The sequence below is a fragment of the Tauraco erythrolophus genome, chromosome 2, assembly GCF_009769465.1.
Source record: "Tauraco erythrolophus isolate bTauEry1 chromosome 2, bTauEry1.pri, whole genome shotgun sequence".
Lineage (NCBI taxonomy): Eukaryota > Metazoa > Chordata > Aves > Musophagiformes > Musophagidae > Tauraco > Tauraco erythrolophus.
The window spans coordinates 61,644,987-61,665,026 of NC_141466.1; the positions used below are offsets into that span (position 1 = coordinate 61,644,987).

Genomic DNA, 20,040 nt, shown 5'->3' on the forward strand with positions numbered 1-20,040 from the left:
ATTACTCTTAAACCTTTTATCTGTATTAACAAGGACTTGTAGGTTTTAAAATCAAACAGTTCTTTTTGCAACTATGTGACTTGGGGATAGTATCCTGTGTAATTATGTGGATTTCTTCCATTTGTGCCTCCTTTATCTTAGAGATTTTGTTTCCTTGGGTTTTTTAAACACTTTATTTCATAACACACATCCTTTAGGCTGTATACAAAAAAAAACTTCCAACATCACTGTGCTGATCGTACTTTATTTTATTAAAATAAGTTACAAGACCTCAAACTACTTTCCCATTTAATGGAGAGGTGACATAGGCACATTTGTAACTCTGCCTTGCCGTTTCACAGTTTTATATAATGTGATATACTGTATCCATTCATTTTTTTCTGTATTAACTGTTAAATAAGAGAATAAAAGAGCAGTTACTGCAGAAAAGCAGTACCTGCTGTACTACTTGCAGTACAAACTGAAGCACAGCAGATATAGGTAACTTTATGGTTATAAAGTGACTGTACATGAAGATCCTCAGGGTCACTGGATTTTCAAGACTGTTGCCTTCCTTAAGTCTTCTTGACATTTGTCAAAAATAACAAACCAACTGCTGTTTTCTAAGCTGTGCAACAAAATAAAGCTTGCTGAACACAATAAAAAGGATTGCTTCTGAAGGATTATTTCTTTCAGAATTAAGTAGAATGGTAACTCAGACAACCTGCTGTCTGCCTTGATACGCTTGCAGCTTCTCAGACACTTCATCTAGTGGTCAGTTGTTAAGGACAATATAATAGATGCCTACAAGGTTTGGTTTATTTATAATCTTCTGATTGCTGCATTTTCAACAAACAGTCTGTTTTCTAAATGAGGTCAATGCGTGTTTGAACCAGTGATTTCAAAATATTTTAGAGATCTGTCGAGGTGGCAACTTCCCAAATGATCTCAATAACCCTAATTTCTTAAAAGGAGTTGGACTGAGTGACATTCAGGGCTGAGGAGTAGCCGGTGATTGTCTTCGCTGCTTTTTTCAGGTTGTCTTGAAAGGATAGTAGGGATACAAACTGCACACCAAAGAATAACTTTGAAAGGAAGCCTCAGTTCTTTGTAATAAAGTATATTCCTAACATGAAACCACCACATTTTCTTGCTTAACATTAGGTCTTTCAGGCAGAAGGATTGTTCTCTGAAGGATGTGCTACTATTGAGATGACATTACATGTTTATTTATCTTGGTGTTCAGTTTTAACTACTTAGATTACCTGGAATTATATATTGTAATCCAAGGAAAATCAGAGTCTTCCCTTCACCTCTCCGAGGCAGATAAACTCAACTCCACGAGGGATTTGCAATTAGACCTCATAAAAACAACTTTGAATTTATTCAAGCACTGGGAAAGTCTTGTGTCCTTGGCAGAAGTTTTCATTCGGCTTTCAGAAACTTTGGGGAACTGAAAAATTTATTTATCTGTATAAATAATGAGTTAATATATAAAACTTACTGGTCTCCTGCTTTGCTATCCATTGATTAATCCTAAATACCCGACTCTTCCTTGATTCTGAGGCCTCCGTGATCAGGATGACAAACTGACAGATGTAGTGCTCCCCTAAATCAACTCCTATTTGAACAAGAGCACCTTTTACAGAAAAAAGCATGCAGTCTCAAAAATTTTCCAGTGATGAAAACCTTGGTAAATTGTCACAGTGATCAACCACTCTCACTTCTAAAAATTATGCCTTATGTTGAATCACAGCTTGCCCAACTTTAACTTCCAGCTATTAGTTCCTGCCATGGCATCTGAGGGCATTTATTCCAGCCCTGGGAGTTTACCACTTTCTCTTTTATTTTTTTTTCTCTCCCACATGTTTGTGAAATGCCTAATCCAGGGGCTGACCACATTTCTCTTCGCTGCCACAGGCACCACACTGCCAAAAATGAAGCCAGCAAATTCCAGCGCAGCGTAGCTGGCACCCACCAGCCTGCACCCTGGATGTCCTGCGGACCCAGGGCTTGCCCAGCACCTCCAGCCTCGGCACCCTGCCTTGCAGCTCTCACATTCTCCTATATCCCAGCAGCTGACACATTTTCACGGAGAAGAAGAAGGTGCATGAAAATTGCTTGGGACAGTGCCTGTCTGCAGAGTTGGGATGCAGAGGAATACTGCAGCAATGGTCAGACTGTTGTCGCACTGCCTGTTTTGGGTGTCTTCAAAAATTTGGGGCACATACACACTACTTACGGGAGGGTTCAAAACTAAGCATTTGCTGCAACAGTAAAAGTCATCTGAACAGAGCAGTGCTTGATGTTCAATATACCATATATAATCTAGGTGATGTGAGCAGTGTGCATGTTATCTGTATCTTGATGCTAAAGTCCTTCAATGAAATGTGAAAGCATAATGGTATTTTCAACAAGCAAGATTTTGCTCTGTAACACTTCTAAAATTACCAGGAAAATACTTCCTGTTGTGAAGCGTGTTCCTTCCCTGGCTAACACCAAAGCAGCTCCCTCTAAAATACCAGTAAAGAGCTGAATGCAGAAGATCATGTGAGAAAAAGGATATATTTTGTGGACAGAGCTTCAAGGCGTGAGGTGACCGAGTCCTGCAGGGCAGCTATGGCTTCACACTTACAGGATTCTTCAGTTGTTACAAGACTGCTCGTTACGGCTCCTACGAGAGAAAACAGCACTTAGAATATTTGTGACAATTATGGAACATTTAAATCCCAGGAAAATGCTTGATTCTGCACCACGAGTTGAATTCATGCTATGAGATTACAGCAAGCACTGCAGCCCAGGGCAGTCAGGAAGGAGGGACAGCAGTGAACAGGGGCCAGGGTGCAGCCAGAGATACCAGTGTCATAGTCCAGGAATAAGACAGGCAAGAGAGGGCTCAACTCTAACAAAAGAGAAGGCAGAGCAGAGAGTTCCTCACCTGCCTACCTGGATCCTCCACACTCTTTAAATTAGATCATGATTGAACAAAATATAAAAAGAGGACTGGGTGCAGGGATCAACTAGCCTACCCCATCAACTCTAATCACTATACTAGAGTGAATCCCTTCGCCTGTTCTCTCTCCCTCTCATCCAGAATATCTCCCATCCCAAAAGGTAGGGCACCCTGGGAAGTAAGTGTGTATAAGTGATGCAGGCTGGGAAGAACCTGCAGTGCAGGTCTCTCTCTTGTAAGTAGTACTTTGACCATCAGACTATCCACATAGGAAGGCCACTGGCATCACTGTAAACAGAATGTATTCAATTAGCTGTATTTAAGGCCATGACTAACTTGTTGGGCTTCTCTTCAGAAGAATGATGGAATCATAAAATGGTTTGGATTGGAAGGGACCTTTAAAGGTCATCTAATTCCAACCCTCCTGCCATGGGCAGGGACACCTTCCACTACACCAGGTTGCTCAAAGCCCCATCCAACCTGGCCGCATCTGGAATATTGTGTCCAGTTCTGGGCCCCTCAGTTCAAGAAGGACAGGGAACTGCTTGAGAGAGTCCAGCGTAGGACCACAAAGATGATTAAGGGAGTGGAGCATCTCCCTTATGAGGAAAGGCTGAGGGAGCTGTGTCTTTTTAGCTTAGAGAAGAGAAGACTGAGGGGGGACCTCATTAATGTTTATAAATATGTAAAGGGTGACTGTCATGAGGATGGAGCCAGGCTCTTCTCACTGGCATCCAATGTAAGGATAAGGGGAAACGGATAGAATGGAATGGAATGGAATGGAATGGAATGGAATGGAATGGTTAGGGTTGGAAGGGACCTTAAGGATCATCTAGTTCCAACCCCCCTGCCATGGGCAAGGACACCCTCCACTACACCAGGTTGCCCAAAGCCTCATCTAACCTGGCCTTGAACACTTCCAGGGATGGGGCACCCACAACTTCTCTGGGTAACCTGTTCCAGTGTCCCCTCATGCTCATCGTAAAAGATTTCTTCCTTATATCTAATTAGAATCTAAATCTATCTATCTATACAAAATCAAGGTTGCTGCTCAGTCAGAGCTGGGTTGTAATGGCATTTGAGGTACTCATCACTCCCAAACACAGCACTTCTGAGAATGCCATAGTCTAAAATTAATCCCTCCAGCAGTTTTCCAAACCAAGCAGAAAGGCACGTAGTGATTTTAGGCACACAGTCAGTGTCAGAGACTGGTTGGTTTGCATCAGTTTCTGAGATGTGGGTGTAATTTAGATACCTAAGTCTCATCTTAGGAAGAAATTACAAGAATTGAATTTACCACTTGGTAAATAATACAAAAATCAAAGTAAGAACACAAGTATTAATTTTAAATGCTAAATAATAAGGGTCAGCTAAATCATCAATGCGTATCACCTCACAAGTACTCTCGGTTTGTAACATTGGCAATACGCATGCATAGGGAGTATCAGTTTTTATTCATCGAGGGGTGCGAACGCAAGTCCATTCCAATGTCACATGAACATGGATGCAGGGAACAACAACATTCAAATTGGCCCAAATGAATTTAAAATCTAGCAGAAAGGCACAGAAGTGTTGATGGAGGAGCCAGCTAGTGTGACAGAGAAGTCATCAATCTCTTAAGAAAGAGAAAGCAAGCATTGCCATACTCCACAGTGGTTCCGCTGAATCTGTTCCTAGGTCTTGCCCTCAGTCTTCCAGACTTACAGGGGACCAGCCTCATCTGTCCTCAGAATTCCTTTTTCTCCATAATCCACCACAAAACCAAGGATGATCACAAAGGGCTCAGAGAGATGGTAATTTCATTGTGGTATAATAACGTCGGGCATCAGCTGATGTGTGTGAGTTCATAGCTACGTGGAAGCCAATTTAGCCTCACCTACTCCATGAAGAAAACAGGAGTTAAGGCAAGCTGCACCACTTGCTGCAGGCTAACAAACATTTCAACAGCTACTGAAGCACAGGTACAGTAGTGAGATTACCATCTGCATCTGAGACCAGAATAATAAGCTTCCAAAGGCAGAGCTTTCATAAAAGAGGGCCTACAATTATGAAATACCCTTTCAACAAGTTATCAAGGGGTATTACTTGTATGTAATGCCTGTGTCTTGATACATGTGTTTTTACGTTGCTTGCAAAGACAACGACAGCAGATTATTCATTTATTTTTTCTCTAGGTATATAAATGCATAGCTGATCAATGCCAAACAAATTATGTGAGCATTATAACAGTAACACAATAGAAATATTACACCTGGATACAATTTCTGTTTTGTTTTTTTCTGAAATATTTTTATTTCTTTTTTGTTTATTGATCATGCCATTGATATTTCCATTTTAGAGGGAAACTGCAAAATCTATGAACAGATTCATTTCTAGCAGTGCAGAAACTCATTTGTCTTAGAGCCAGTGTTGAAACTGGTGTCTCCTTGATTCCACTGAACCTGTATTTGTTCAGCTCCCTTCTTTGGAACATTCCACCAGCTTTATGGTCAATGTACAAAGAAGAGCTGTTCAAGAGTCAGCTGGAGGAAGGCCAGTTCAAAATATCACACCAACATGGTTGGTTTCCAACCAACTGCCAGTTAATTTTTCATGTTTGCATTTAAATTTTCCAATGACAGATACAGATCCTCCTTGGATTATGTCGGTTTTAAGAAATTTACTTTCCCAACCAACTTTGGCAACTGCCCAAGGGTACCCTGAAGTCTTCTACAGTCCTTCTATGAAATTTAGAGTCTTCCAGTACTTGATATTCAAAATCCTGGACACTCCCATTACCACTGGGATGGTCATAGTCAAACAAGTGGTACAAAACATGCTAGAGTTGTGTTTTTATACTGCATTTATGTTTAAGTCCAGACCTACAAAAAAAATACTATTTTTGCAGATATTGTTTGGCTATATCCACCTATTTTATAACTCTGCTCTTACATAGAGTCCTTAGCCACTTGATGGAATGGCAAGTTATTGCTGCTCTGAATCAGAGATTGGACTAGGTACCTCTTGAGGTCCCTTTCAACCCAACTTTATTTACGATTCTACATCAAATGGTGCAGAGGTTCTGCCAACAGTTGATGCCATTATTGCCCATCTGAAGGGAAAACAGTTGGTGAGTTCATGCCTGCCCCACTCAGCTTGGAGGAGCAGAGAAGAACATATGGTTTAGCATTACAGTAGTTCTTCTGACACCAGTTCCGTTCCCCTCTGGCCTCTCACCATCCACCAAATGCTGGTACACAATTGAGTCCCGTGCTCCAGAGACAGATGCCTCAGAACCCTGCCTTGCCAATCACCCAGTTGGTTCCCATTTCCTAAGGAAATGCAGATTATAACTGATTTTGTTTTACAATATGGTGAAGTCCTTAAATGTGCAGTGATAGGTAAGAGTCAACTGTAGTTTTAAATACAATAACTGCTATAACTAAGCGAGAAGGAACAAACTAGTTCAAACATTAGTGGAAACAGGCAGAAAAGAATGAAAAGGGATTATACTTTCAGAGAGTTTGTGAGTTGATAGAATGTTTCTTAAACAGATTAAAGGGATTTAACACATTAAAGAGAGGTACTTCAATAAATATATTCAGAAAAAAATGACATTAAATTATTACTTGAGCATGTTTTCTCATCTGGATTTAAGGTAAAGCCTTCCTAGCAGTCACAGGTGTATGATCCACCATTACTCACAGAGACCTGCTCACGGCCATGGGTTCCTGGTGCACATACTTCAGTTCTTACAGAACGCGTTTTGGAGAAATAGTTATCCGAAAGAAAGGTAACTTTTTTCCTGCTTCCTAATGGCAATCCTTTTCCATGCTGGGAGCCTATCCTACGTGAATCTTACCAGGAACTACTGAGATGTGTAACCAATCTTGCCTTGAGGCGGTGAGAAGAACCAACTGCCTTACTGAGGTCTCTCTCAGTTCCTACTTTGCAGTCTATGGTCACTCTGACCACAGCTGCCTAACCCCACCAGATGTGAAGTGCCAGGTCACCTCCAAAGGCATGCCATGGAAAGTTTCCAGCACACTATAGCTTTACAGTAAGGAGACCAGGAAGGAAAGAACCATTTTTTAAAAAATTACATTTTTACTATAACACGAAGTTACCTGAGAAGCTAAAGAAACAAACAGCAACATGAAATTGAGCCTGGAGGGGAGGACACCGCCTCCAGCTGTCTCCTGCACGGTGGTATGCAGTTTCCACAGTTCTGCAAAGTATGTGACTGTGTGACTAACCCCAGCTCTTCTCCCTTCAATTATTTCTCAGTTCTGGGTTTGCTGAATATTGTTGTTTTTTTTCTTAAATACAGTGAAGGCCTTAGTTATAAGGATGATAAAGAAAGACCACATGGTAGGCAGTTACTAGCATTGTTGCATATAAAGTGCTTGATATCTCTGAACGTTGCTCGAAGTGGAAAAGGCAGTGACACAGAACTGTCTTACAACACTTGAACGCACGTAAAAGTTTCTCAAACAGATCCAAATATATTAACCTGCTAATGAGAGGATTTCAATACCTATACTTAGCTGGGAAGGGTATGGGGGGATAGGGAACAACCATCTGCACTTACTTGAGCAAGTCTTCTTGTCTGGATTGAGGGTGTAACCTTGGTAGCAGTCACAGGTATAGAAGAGATCATCTCTCACGCAGACCTGCTCACAGTCATGCCTTCCAGGTGCACACATGTCAACAGCTGAGGAGGGCGTTTGAGAAGAGAACATTAATCAATACCCAAACTTCACTTTAGTTGATGTTAGTAATTCCCATTTTCAAACATATCTTCATTTGGAATCAAACCAGGACGTTTTTATTGCATGTCAGCATGCTATTAGCTGTGGTAGGGTATACAGAGTGTTTTTATCTGGCTATCAACATCACAAAATTAATATGATTTTTAGAACACTGGCAACACTGCAGTTATAACAGATTGCAAAAGGAACTGAACTTGCAGTGACCCAGTTACAAAGTAATTATCCGAAGGAACTTCAGAGAACAAATATCTGGATTTTAAGAGAGTATTTGGCATTATTTCAGCTCTAATTGAGTTGGATAAGCCACTGGTTTATGGAGTGAAAAGACCATAAACAGAAGAGTATACATGGCTGTGAAAAAAAAAAGAGAGACGTGGCACCCGCTGCCAGTTACAAAGTGGGCACTTGATGTGTGAGGCTGATGTTTTCTGCCAAATTTAACATGTCAACTCTGAAAGGCCAAGCTGAGAAGGAGTTCCTATATTTGGATATCTTTGTGGTAAGGAGGTTCAGTAAGGCACAAGCAAAGAAAGAAAGAAAACAAAAAGACAAGACCCCCTCCTGGACCTAGACTATTTTTATTTCATCACAAAGACCTGTATGGTTTAGAAATCATTAGCAGCCTATTGCAATTAGATTCAAAAGGGAAAAAAACAAGCATGTTAGGGAACTAATCTGAAATTTGACTATGCAGGGGGAGAATCAGTGCTGTGAAAGGAGGTTCAGGTTTAGACTCCCAAAGGGAGTCTAATTCCTAACTGAATTCACATTCCCTCAAAGACGTTTATTGCCTTTGTATAATGCCAGGTGAGCGTTAATCTTAGGAACTCCATTTACAAAATCAGCTCTTAAACCAGGCAGGAAGAAATATTGAGGCTCTCTGGCTTCACTTCTTTCAGATGCAATACTTAGGAATTAATTGGAGAGGTTTGCCTGGGAACCTCCTGGAAATGGAAGCCCAGTTTCAGTGCTTTGTCACACAAGATGTAGTAAGGAAAGAGATTATGATGAAAGTGGAAAAAAGGATTTTGTGTAAGTAAATCATCAGTGAGACATCCAAAGAAATGAAGAAGTTCAAATCCTAATTAAGTGAAAATGGTGGAGAATACATATTAATTTGTAGGTACTATATATATACATCCTTAAGTACCAGCTACATCTATGCTTCTATTCTCCACAGAAGACCAGAGCTGGGAAAGAATATTTCCCTCTATCCTCTAAAGCTCTATGGCTGGAATATTTTTTGAGGTCCAAACACATCCATCAGAAAGAGTTATCACACACTCATGATGATACATACTGTAATCTCTCTCCCAGCACAGTCCTTGCCCTAATTCATCTCCTTCCCTTGTGCTGCTTTACTGAAGAGTTTTCTGACACAAGTAATACACATCACATATTCCTACCAAATATATTATCCTCTCCTCTCTCAGATGGATATGGCAATGCATGCTCCCTGGGTGTGAAAATACTGTGAAGTCCTCAGCGAAATGCCAAATGGCATTTTAATTATACCAATTACAAGCTTCACATAACTGTAGAAGAGCCATGAGTCTCAAATTATTACTGGACATATGAAGAAATAAAGTTGCACTGTGTTTTCGGGAGTTGTACAGAAACTCTTGGATAATTTATCAGAAAAACAACATAAATTAACCTGATTTTTAAAAGCTACTTGCTTTTAGCTAAATACAGTATTTCCTTGATCAGGTCTTACCTGAGCAAGTCTTCTTATCTGGATTCAGAGCATATCCTTCAAAGCAGTCACAGCTGTAGGATCCATCATTACTCAGACAGACTTGTGCACAATCATGCCTTCCAGGTGTGCACATGTCCATGGCTGTGGTGAACCATGTTTTAGAGAAAAAAACTATTAATCCCTCCCAGACACTCAAGCATTTTAAATACTTCAACATTTACAAATATAATTTAATTGGGATTCAAATTATGATTCAACCAGTGCCGTACTACATTATTATATTATGCTGCAGACAACTGAATTCAGTTGCTAATTATTTAATGGAGGAGGCAGATATCTGGACTCCAAGACATTACTATACCATGCCTCACGCGATTCTGATTTTCATCAGCAATTCTATCAGCCCTGAATATCCCCAGTAGGGATGAAGCTAAGGATATGGCTATGATCAGGCCATACTGAGATGACCTGCCATGCGTCAAGGCTGAAGAAGTTGTTTCTTGCAGTGTTATCAGTAACTACAGTGAATCCAAATTTTACTTTATGCTTTCATCCATGAGCTGAAGGCAGGCACAAAAAGCCAGGCATTATATGTAGAAATGCTATTAAATGGCAAAGAGATATAAAGCCTAGTGAGAGCAAAAACAAACAAACAAACAAAAAAGCAGGAGCACGAGAAGACTATGTTCTCTATTGGAAACATTCTCAGAAATAAGAAGAGTGAAATCTTTGGTGAGAAGAATATGTGCTCTCAAAGGGAGGGATGCACTTACCAGTGATAAAATAGCCACCCTAAGGCTGGTGCTGCTCAAAACTTCTGGATTTAAAGAAAAAACTCCAGAGAAGTATTGTGTGGAAAAAAGCTTTTATAATAGGCTAACTTTTCAGGGTGACGATTCAAGAAGCTGCTGCCAGTGTAAGACTGGGGTTGCTATATCACAGATACCTGCACAGCTTGGAAGCAGAAGCAGCAAGCTGTAAAAAAAAAATGAGTTTCGACAGGAGAGATGGAGAGGACAGGGGAAAAATGTCAGGGTTTAAGTTCTCTATGGACTAGTGGCACTCAGTCTCCAATGGAGACAGTGCTGGTTGGCATCTCTGGAATAGGTTCATCCTCTCCCAGGGACTAAGTGATGTTTATGAAGTACTGTGAAGACCATAAAATGGTAGGTAAGTGCCAAATTGCATTTTTGTAATCAGCACATTTAAAGAGAAATGCAATTTCACTCTTACTGGAACCAAGGGGAAAGTGTACAGGTCAATTGTCATTTTAAGAGTTGATGTCTGTAAGCAATTTTTCAATCAGAAACAATGAAGGTAACTCACAGAAAACATGTCCATGTCTCCATGAGTTTCCTATATTAAAGTAGCCTTTAATTCATACCTGAGCAAGTCTTCTTATCTGGATTCAGGGTGTAGCCTTCATAGCATTCACAGACATAGGATCCATTGTTACTCACACAGATCTGATCACACTCGTGCCTTCCAGGTGCACACGTGTCCACAGCTGCAAGATGCATGTCAGAGAAACAATTCATTGTTAATAAAAAGTAGTTTGGGATAGAGTGCATATTCACATTGTCGAATATATTTCTATTTGGGATCAGCTCAGAAATGGCAATAGTAATTGAAAGAATTAGAGTAAGTGGTAAAAGAAAATAGCTATACAGTCTCTACATCTGAAGACTTTGTTTTGGCGTCTGGCCCTAATGAATGGCTCTGTAGGCATAACAAAAAGGATGGTGATGGAATCAAACTACTTCTCATCATCACTAGCAGCAGACTTATTTATTTATTATTTAGTATTAGATCTATTATTATTGAAGGAGATGGAGATGTTCACTGTTTCAACAAAAGTACACAAGTAGCTTCTCAAATCCAATTATGGCGTTCCAAAAATGTTGGTTTTTCTGGTTGAACACATATACCAAAGGAGTAATACCTGAGCAGGTTCTCTTATCTGGATTCAGAGTGTAGCCTTCATAGCAATCGCAAAGGTAGGATCCGCCGTTACTCACACAGATCTGCTCGCAGTCATGGCTCCCAAGTGCACACACATTCGCAGCTACGAAGGACATTTACGGAAAAGGCATTTCAGTCATCCCAAAAGAAACAGTCATTAATAATTTATGCTTACAACAGTACATCTTGCACCGTTTGCTGGGTTAGTGGTAGTGAATTTCAGTGCTGTGTCACTGTCACAAAAAGTTGCAGGCATCTTTTGCATCATACTGTAGTCAGAAGAAAGAGATCATAAATGACACTGGAGAAACTGCACTGAAATAACTCACCACCTCAGGCGGTAGAAAGACAAGATAAACTGAAAAGGGTGCAACAGGGAGAGGGAGATTTTAAGCATTTAGTAACATTATACTGGAAATGAGAACATGGTAATGAAAAGAACCTTCTGGTTTATTGTATCCAGTCCCTTTCTATTACAATGAACCAGTTTAAATAATCCCAAAATGTGTCAGTCACTGTCTGGCAGTTTACTAACTTCTGGTCACTGGCATACAACCTGATTTACAAATTCCTACTGCATTGTAAAAAAACCCCATGTAAACTGAAATGCATTTGAAAATAAAATAAAATAAAATAAAACAAAATAAAACAAAATAAAACAAAATAAAACAAAATGCAACAGAAAGAGCATCAAGACCAAGAAGAAGAGAAAATGACTCAGAGGCACTAGGATAACACACTCTCTTCTCAGAGATGAAGAGAGTGTCTGTGTAGTGATGGTCCAGATGCATCAGCCAGCAAAGAAATCTGCCAGTGCAAGATGGGTATGTGAGGGCTGCAGCTGCCTTGATCCGTCAGGTTTAAAAAGCCAAGACCAAAAGAGGATATGGAGGAAAGTTCCTACAGTAAGGTAGCTTTACAGGCACACAAGCCTCCTAATTGAAGGACAGTACAGAAATAACGTCGAGACCTTGGAGAACTGAGAAGCTGAAACTGTGAACTACAAAATGAGATTCAATTTTCAGGGACCAGCTAATTCCCCAGCAGACAGTCAGGTTATCTCATCAGACTGAGAAAACAGAAAATAGTGGTAGAGAAAGCAGCATGACGGATGGCAGCTGATCTAAGCGTGTTGTGGTGACAGGGCAGACAGAACGGCTGTTACAACGCTGGGCTATCTCTGCAATGCACTACGTGTGCTGACAGCCTTTTCCTTCACAGATGGTCTAACTACATAACTACTTAACTTCTGACCAATTTTTCTCAAGTGTATTTAGCTTTGGATCTGCTGCTTCTTTGGTCACCTCAAGTTGCTTCTGCTTTTCTCCACAGATTATAAAGGAAACCTGGATACTTGCCTAAACTTAGATGATTTTTAGATGACTAAATTTAGATGAGATGAAAATAGAAGGAGAGAGAGAAGGAAGGAGAAAAAAAAGAGAAAAAAGTGGGAAAGGGGAAAGAAAGAAAAGAAAGAAGGAGGAAACAAAAGGGAGAAAAATTGGAAGACAAGTCTTTTATTACCGGAGATTTTACTTAGATGAGTAGTTACAATGTGGATATTGACTACTGGTGAAATCAAACTCCAAAGCAATAGTGGTGAGATAAGAAATGAGATGTAAGCGCACTTGAATCTCCTCATGTATTTCTGATTGCAAGGCAACATTGCACATCTTCTAAAACATGAAAAGTTTAGATATCTCCTAATAAGGCTGATAGAAAGTGTGTGTGGTAGGAAAGTCAAGTTTCCACTGACTTGGACACCAATTCAAGGCTAAGATTTTCCATCTCCAGGATGGTCTCACGTTGAATGATGCTCTCAATGCACCAAGAACTTGATCTTAGCCAACTATTTTGCCCTGAACATTAGTTTTCCTGTTTTCAGTTCACCCTACAAGCAAATTTATTTGGCTTAGCCAAAGCAAAGAAAATCCTAATTGTCACTGGTGAGTCTAGATTTCCGACCAAAAAGCAGTCTGGAGCTGGAAAAGTCCCAGTTCACCCACACTGTCTTACAAGACCCTCTTAGATTCATTTGGTTTGTATGAACCTTTTTAAAAATAATTCCATTTACCCCATTTTTGTCCATGAATCCCACAGATTCTGGCTATTTGCATGCAAGCAGCTCAGAGTTACACTAGAAGTGTATGCGAATGAGATCTCCTTGGTTTATCCTTCAGCTTAGTAGAGGCGTAGTTCCTATGCATTGGAACAATAAACAATGAGTTTATTCTTAAGAACAAGAGATTTTTCTTTGGTGCTATGAAAGGACTTGCTTTGGCTAGAACGTAGGTGGAAAATTAGTGTTATGTTCACAGCACACATAGCTGTCCAGCTAGGTGGGCACTTGTACTCACTTCCAGCTACCAGAGAGAGAATGTGGTCACATCAGCAACACAACATGATGTCAAGCCAAACCTCAAGGCATTTCCTATGTTAATTATTGGGCAAAGTGTCCTGTCTGCAGATGGCCCAACATGTTTATTTCACACCTAGAAAAAGAGGTCTATTCACTCTAAATATATTCAAAAGGTATGGTGATAATTTTTAGTAAGGCTTTGAAATAACAACACATTGCTGACCAAGTTCCCAAGGCAATGGCTGTTATTTTAATTTTCTTACAATGTTCTGTACACCTGATTTTACCCATTACTTGCTGGAGACTTATTTTACAAGTAATTTCCTTAGAAATTTACTCGAAAAATCTACTTCATACAATTTTTTTAATTGTCAAAAAGTTGTTGTTTGATTTTTGTGAGTAGGGCTATGTCGCAGCTATCTATAGGCGGTTCTAAATACTCCAGATGCACCCTTTTTTGACCCTTTTTTGTCTGTAAACAACAATAACAACCTACATTGGCCCAGCATCATTAGCTGAGTTCAAGCCCAAATCAAACACACACCCAGCATTTTTCCAAGACCAGCCCTGAAAGAGCGAAGCTAATTCAACTTATCCCACAGTCCCCTGTCTAAATCAACTTGCAGAGGAACAGAGAAAGGTGTGAGTCTGGCACATGAAGAAGCCCAGCAATGCCTGCAGAGTGAGAGCCTGTTGTGTTCGGGCAGTTCATCCCACATGAAATTTCTCAAGCTAGCGTGGTGGTTCACCTGCCACACTGATATTCCTACTCTGAGTCTGTAAGGAGCCCCTCAGCACCACAATTCCACCCTCCATGCTTCTCAGCAGATGGGGAAAGAAATAAGCGGACTGCACAGCTCCGGTGTGCGCTCTCCGCAAGTTGGTAACTGTACCGGATGGATTGCCATGCTTTCTCTTGCACTAAATGGGACCAACTGCACAAGGAGGTCCACTGAAATCAGGTCTGTTACTTGCATGGTAAGGTCACTATTCAAAATGAAAGGTCACTACTTGGCCTCCACTGAATAAAAGGGTTGGCTTGTTTGCCCAACGGGTGGCAAAGGAAATATTTGAATGTGATACATAACACTTCTCAAAAAGAAAAACTTCTTTCTTAGGGAGTGGAACCACAGCAGGAGCCCAAAGGAGCCAAATTACACTACCCTCTTGGACTGGCCACCTTACCGCAGAAAGTCTCTCTGAATTTGGATGTCAGCTTTTCGATCACACCGTAGGTTTCCACATAAAAGACGTGTTCATCCAGTGGTTCGCTGGCCATTATCCTCAGGGACTGCATGTCTGCCCGGTCTACCCCAACTGCATAGATCTCAATGCCAGCTGTCCGGGCGCTTGCTGCCACATCTTGAACCTGGTCTTGTGGTCGTCCATCTGTCACGACAATGACCACCTTGGGGATATTGAAGGTTGCTGGCCGGGTGCCCATTTCCTCAGTGAAGACTTCATCCATGGCAGTTTGGATGGCAAGGCCAGTCATTGTGCCAGCGGACAAGGGCTCAATGTGAGATATAGCCTCCTTCATAGATGCTTTATCAAAGTAGGTCCGGAGGGGAAACTCTACCTTGACAGTGCTGGCATAATTCATGACTGCCACACGGGTTGTTCTTTCACCAACGTCCAGAGTATCAATCATTTTTGACAAAAAGATTTTCACTTTCTCAAACTCTTCAGGTCGGACACTACGGGAACTGTCTATGATGAAGACAAGGTCTAGGGGCCGGTTCTTGCAGGCAGTGTCTGTCAAGAAGGAAGGAAAACACTTCAGTCATCTCCTACACAGGACCGGAGCTCTCACCCTAGGGCAGTGAAAGCTGTCACGGCAAACTACTCCTACCAGATAAATGCTGGCACTCTTGATTATCTAGAAAGAGGCTTAAAATTATAGCGAGCAACACATTATTTTATATATATATAATACAGATATATGAAAATAAAATAGATATGTGTGGATATATTAAATACATAATATATTTATATTATATATAAATTCTTAAATGTTGATTTTGACAAGTAATAAATAATTGAACTTTTCTAAGCATTAAAAGACAGGTCCACATTTGAGCCCACAAAATGTCTAACTATCCTTGAAACAAAGGGTTGTAGTTTGCATGTAACAGCCAACACAGAAATGTAACAATATATAAATGTACTTACTTTTAATTTTTATAAAGATAAAGCCTGAATTCCATTTTTTTTTAAGCTATAGAAATAAAATGGTAAAACAACTGGCTAGAACAGATCCTAACAATATTTTTTAGCATAGTAACAATATAGATTGCTGATTAGGAATTATTTCTTGTTTGTAACTCACAATTCGAAGTACACAACAAAAAGAAATAAAGGCCAACAGGAAAAAGAGGCAAATGACGCTGTGATAAAGGCTTCTTTAGAAGTTGTTACTGTTTAAAGGCTTCTAGGGCAGAGAAAAATAAAGTAACTTATTATTTATGAAGTAATTTTACATGTAAAAATGAACATTTACACAAATATTTCTAGCTTCTAAAATTCCTCACTGACATAAATCTAGACTGAAACAGAAAAACCATAGCTCAGATCAGAGACAAACATCACTTTTAGGAAAACAAAAAATAAGCAAGATATGAAGAGCAGGCGGCCTGAGCTGCACGCTCTCTGTCCTGGTATCCTGACCTGACACCGACGATGCATTAACTTAGTTTATGCCATCAAGGTATGGATTTGTACTGCTGGTTTATGCAAAACAGACAACTCAAAAGCACAGTATTTCTACAAAAGAGACATTCCTGCTCAGCAGTGCATTAAACAGAAAAATGTGAGGTGTTCAGTTTGAATATACTCCCTGAAGAGCAGTTTTGGGAACCTGACACTTTTCCCAGCTACTATCAGGTTGACTTTTATTATTCTATTCCAGTTAAAAAAAAAAAAACTTCACAATTCTTTTAAAAGTAGAGGTGAAAATAGCACTTTTTTCCCCCCAAATGCATTAAAAAAATTTTTCTCTTGTGCAAGTGAAAATGTAGAGAAAAAAATCAAATTGCATAGATACACCTTACTTCCATCAGGAAACAGTAGTAAAGATGATTTTGCCTTTGGACAGAGTAACGGAATGGACGAATCTAGGATCCCGTCCAGGTATATTATATATAATTCTACATTCACCCCATAACTCATTTTTTACATAAGGTTTAGAAGAATGGCTTTGTGCCCTCCGGGAAGCTGGGAAAACATGAAGAAATGTTTGCACATGCATGCATAGCTTAAGACTTGAAAGAAGAAGACACAAAAGAAGAAGACACACGCTGTTTGTAAAAAAAAAAAAAAAAAAAAAATCCAAGATTTGTAGGCAAAAGAATTCTCTTTTTTACACGAAGAAAAAACCCAAACTTTTCAGGAGCCTGATCCATCCGTGAGCCTGAAATAGAGATCTTCTGAGAAATGAACACAGGTAGAAAGCGATATGCAGGTTTCAGAGATTAGCAAGGCCCGCTTTGCATTAAAAAAAAAAAAAACAAACAAAAAAATAGTTGGTACTTCTGCCTACAAGCGCATGGTCCATGGACCACTGCAGTTACAGCGAGATGTCCTGGGGCATAAACTTCCCTGTAACCGCGCGTAAACCCAAGCACGTAAGGAAACACCCCGCGAGAAGCAGTGGCAGGCGGCGCCCGCAGCGGCCGGGTAGCAGCGAGCAGGAGGGCATCGGCCCGGGGAAGGGCTGCGCGCCCCTCGCCGGTGGCGGCCAGCCGCGGAGAGGCAGGATTTGCAATGCTGGGCACCAGACACCAGCGGGGCACCGTACCTGCGGCGGCGGGGCTGCCGGAGGGGCCGCCGCCGGGCCGCGGCTGCCGGCGCGGGCGGAGCGGGGCGCCCCGCGCCGCGGGCGGCAGCAGCAGCAGCAGCGGCGGCAGCAGCAGCGCCAGGCAACAGCCGAGGGTGCCGAGCGCCCGCATGGTGCTGGAGCCGCCGCCCGCCCCGCTGCGCTGCCTTTAAAGCTGCCGGGCGCCGGAGAGGGAGGGGGGAAACCGAGGCAGCATCGGCTCCCCCCGCCCCGCCGCCTCCTCCCCGGGGGAGGCCGGTGGGCAGGAGGGCGCAGGCTGCCCGGCCTCGCTTCCCCCGCCCCGACTGGGCGACCGGCCTGGGAGAGAGGGAAGGGCTGGAAGGATTAGAGGGAAACTTTGGGAACTTGCGGCATGGAAAGGGCAGGGTTCAATCCTGGGAGCAGAGGGAGTTGAAATATAAACTCGTCCTTTCTGCCTCCGCTGTGATTATTCTGTCCAGGTCTGCTAACTTTGCCGTTCTGGCCTCAAGCAAGCGTCAGGCTTTATCTCCAGGGCAGTATTTGCAAAGACTGGGAGAAAAACCTCACAGCACGATCACTGAGGCAGAAGAAGCTGCCTTCCCTGCTGTCAGATCTAACCCTGGGTGTCTGTCTGGTCCCCAGCATTGCAAATCCTGCCAGTTCCTGTGGGAAGCTGCAACAAAAAGCACAGTTGAGGGCGCAAGTCCACATGATGTCCAGCAGAGTCTTTCCGAACATGCCTTTGCTGAACCCGCAGTCCACACGTTGGATTGCAGGACCATCTTTTCTTTTCACCCCCGTAAGGGGATCAGGAAGACCCAATTTAGAACAGAAACCACCACACCCTCGCAACCCACCAGCACCATAGTCTTGGGCAGGTATCGTCTCACTTCAGAACATACGATCCTTGGCTGTGCAGGAGAAGAGGCCACCATCACATTCACAAAGCCTGCAAATGAAAGCAGGTTAGAAGGACCACCACCATCTCTTTCACACAGAGCAACGTCACAGGACAGGGTGCAGTAGAGTATGATGGCTTTCCCTAAAGGGAGGTACAGCTCTGAGCAACAGCACGTGCACACACCACACAAATTTCAAGCCATTGCCTGCTCACCCATATGATCACCCACCCATGTTTTGGGAAGTCTCAACAACCACCCCTTGGCCAAAGCCCTCTGCCCATACCCACCACCTCCAAGTTCCTTCAGTGCCCACTCACAGCCAGAGAGCTAACAAGGGGAGCAGGTTTTTGGCTTCGTTCTGTAACACACACTGGACCTCCCTTGGTGCGGATGGATCCAGGCCAGAGTGCAAGAATCACACGGCTCCCAATAATTTCAGCTGTGTGTTTCTTAGACCACTTTAGTTTCATGTAGTCTTCCAGCTCCCCTCCAGAAATCGCATTTAAACAGCCTTTGCCAGCATCTAAGGATGCCCCTTTTCTGAAGTCTCTTTGGAAGAATCCAGATCCAATATAGTTCCTCAGAACTTGGAAACAGTGCAGTTACAGAATCATAGAATGGTTTGGTTTGGAAGGGACCTCAAAGATCATCTCGTTCCAACCCCCCTGCCATGGGCAGGGAATCCCTGCACTACACCAGGTTGCCCAAAGCCTCATCCAACCCGGCCTTGAACACTTCCAGATGGCGCATCTACAACTTCTCTGGGCAACCTGTTCCAGTGCCTCACCACCCTCTGAGTGAAAAATTTCTTCCTTATATCTAATCTAAATCTGCCCTCTTTCAGTTTAAAGCCATTGCCCCTTGTCCTGTCACTACATGCCCTTGTAAAAAGTCCCTCTCCAGCTTTCCTATAGGCCCCCTTTAGGTACTGGAAGGCTGCAATAAGATCACCCCCCTGGGCGCACAGGGTAACTGGAAGGGACAGCAGTGGAAGGTGTTCTTACACCACAGTAGTTTAAGGCTTTCTCGCAGATGGCATCTTAGGTAAAGAGAAAACTAAGGAACCCATTATACTGACTGCACATTAATGACAGAGGACGTTTTTAAACACGTCGGGAGACAGGAAGGAGGTACACGAACAGACTGGAATAACCAACAACCTGTACGGTGTAGCAATCTGAATCCTTTTCCCCAGAGTTTAATCCCAGATCCCTTTTATCTTCCAAAGTAGAAAGCCATTTTTTCTTCAGACACATCAGAAGATCATTAAATTACCTTTACCTCTTACTATAGAGGAAGAACAGTAGAAGCTGGTTGTTCATGGTTGTTTTTTGGGTTTTTTTTTTAGTTGGTTTTTATGTTTTTAGAAGAACATTTCTGAAGTTATGGTATAGGTCAAACAATTTTGGACATTTTCCCATGTTAATAATGTTGTAGTCCTACCGGGTGGGTGTCTATTCTGCTCTTAACACCTGAACTCATCAGACATCACATTTGTCCTGAGGGCTAGAAGCCTCCAGTACAATTCCCTTTTCCCGGCTAACATGTAAGTAGCAACCAGACAAGCAGAAGACAACCAAGTACTCAAACTACAAAGGCTGCCATAGAGGCTTATACATTAAAGGGAATCATGTTCTCT

General features: G+C 41.9%; 1 protein-coding gene across 1 annotated transcript; it reads right to left on the reverse strand.

Moving 5' to 3' along the window:
* Positions 1–214: 214 nt before the first annotated feature.
* On the reverse strand, positions 215–18,387 carry MATN3 (matrilin 3). The gene is made up of 8 exons (XM_086623433.1): positions 18,357–18,387; positions 14,889–15,458; positions 11,325–11,447; positions 10,767–10,889; positions 9,401–9,523; positions 7,503–7,625; positions 2,546–2,653; positions 215–750 (listed from the first exon to the last, which is right to left on the reverse strand). Exons 2-8 carry the CDS (start codon positions 15,352–15,354, stop codon positions 695–697), a joined length of 1,122 nt encoding a protein of 373 aa, XP_086479559.1. The 5' UTR covers positions 15,355–15,458; positions 18,357–18,387; the 3' UTR covers positions 215–694.
* Positions 18,388–20,040: the final 1,653 nt, after the last annotated feature.

Coding starts and splice junctions, on each gene's coding strand:
- MATN3 (XM_086623433.1), bottom strand. CDS start 15,354: ATGATTGATACTCTGGACGTTGGTGAAAGAACAACCCGTGTGGCAGTC. Junction 10,890..11,324: donor AGATAAGAGAACCTGCTCAG/GTATTACTCCTT, acceptor TGCATCTTGCAG/CTGTGGACACGTGTGCACCT. Junction 751..2,545: donor TGAAGCTCTGTCCACAAAAT/ATATCCTTTTTC, acceptor ACAACTGACCAC/TAGATGAAGTGTCTGAGAAG.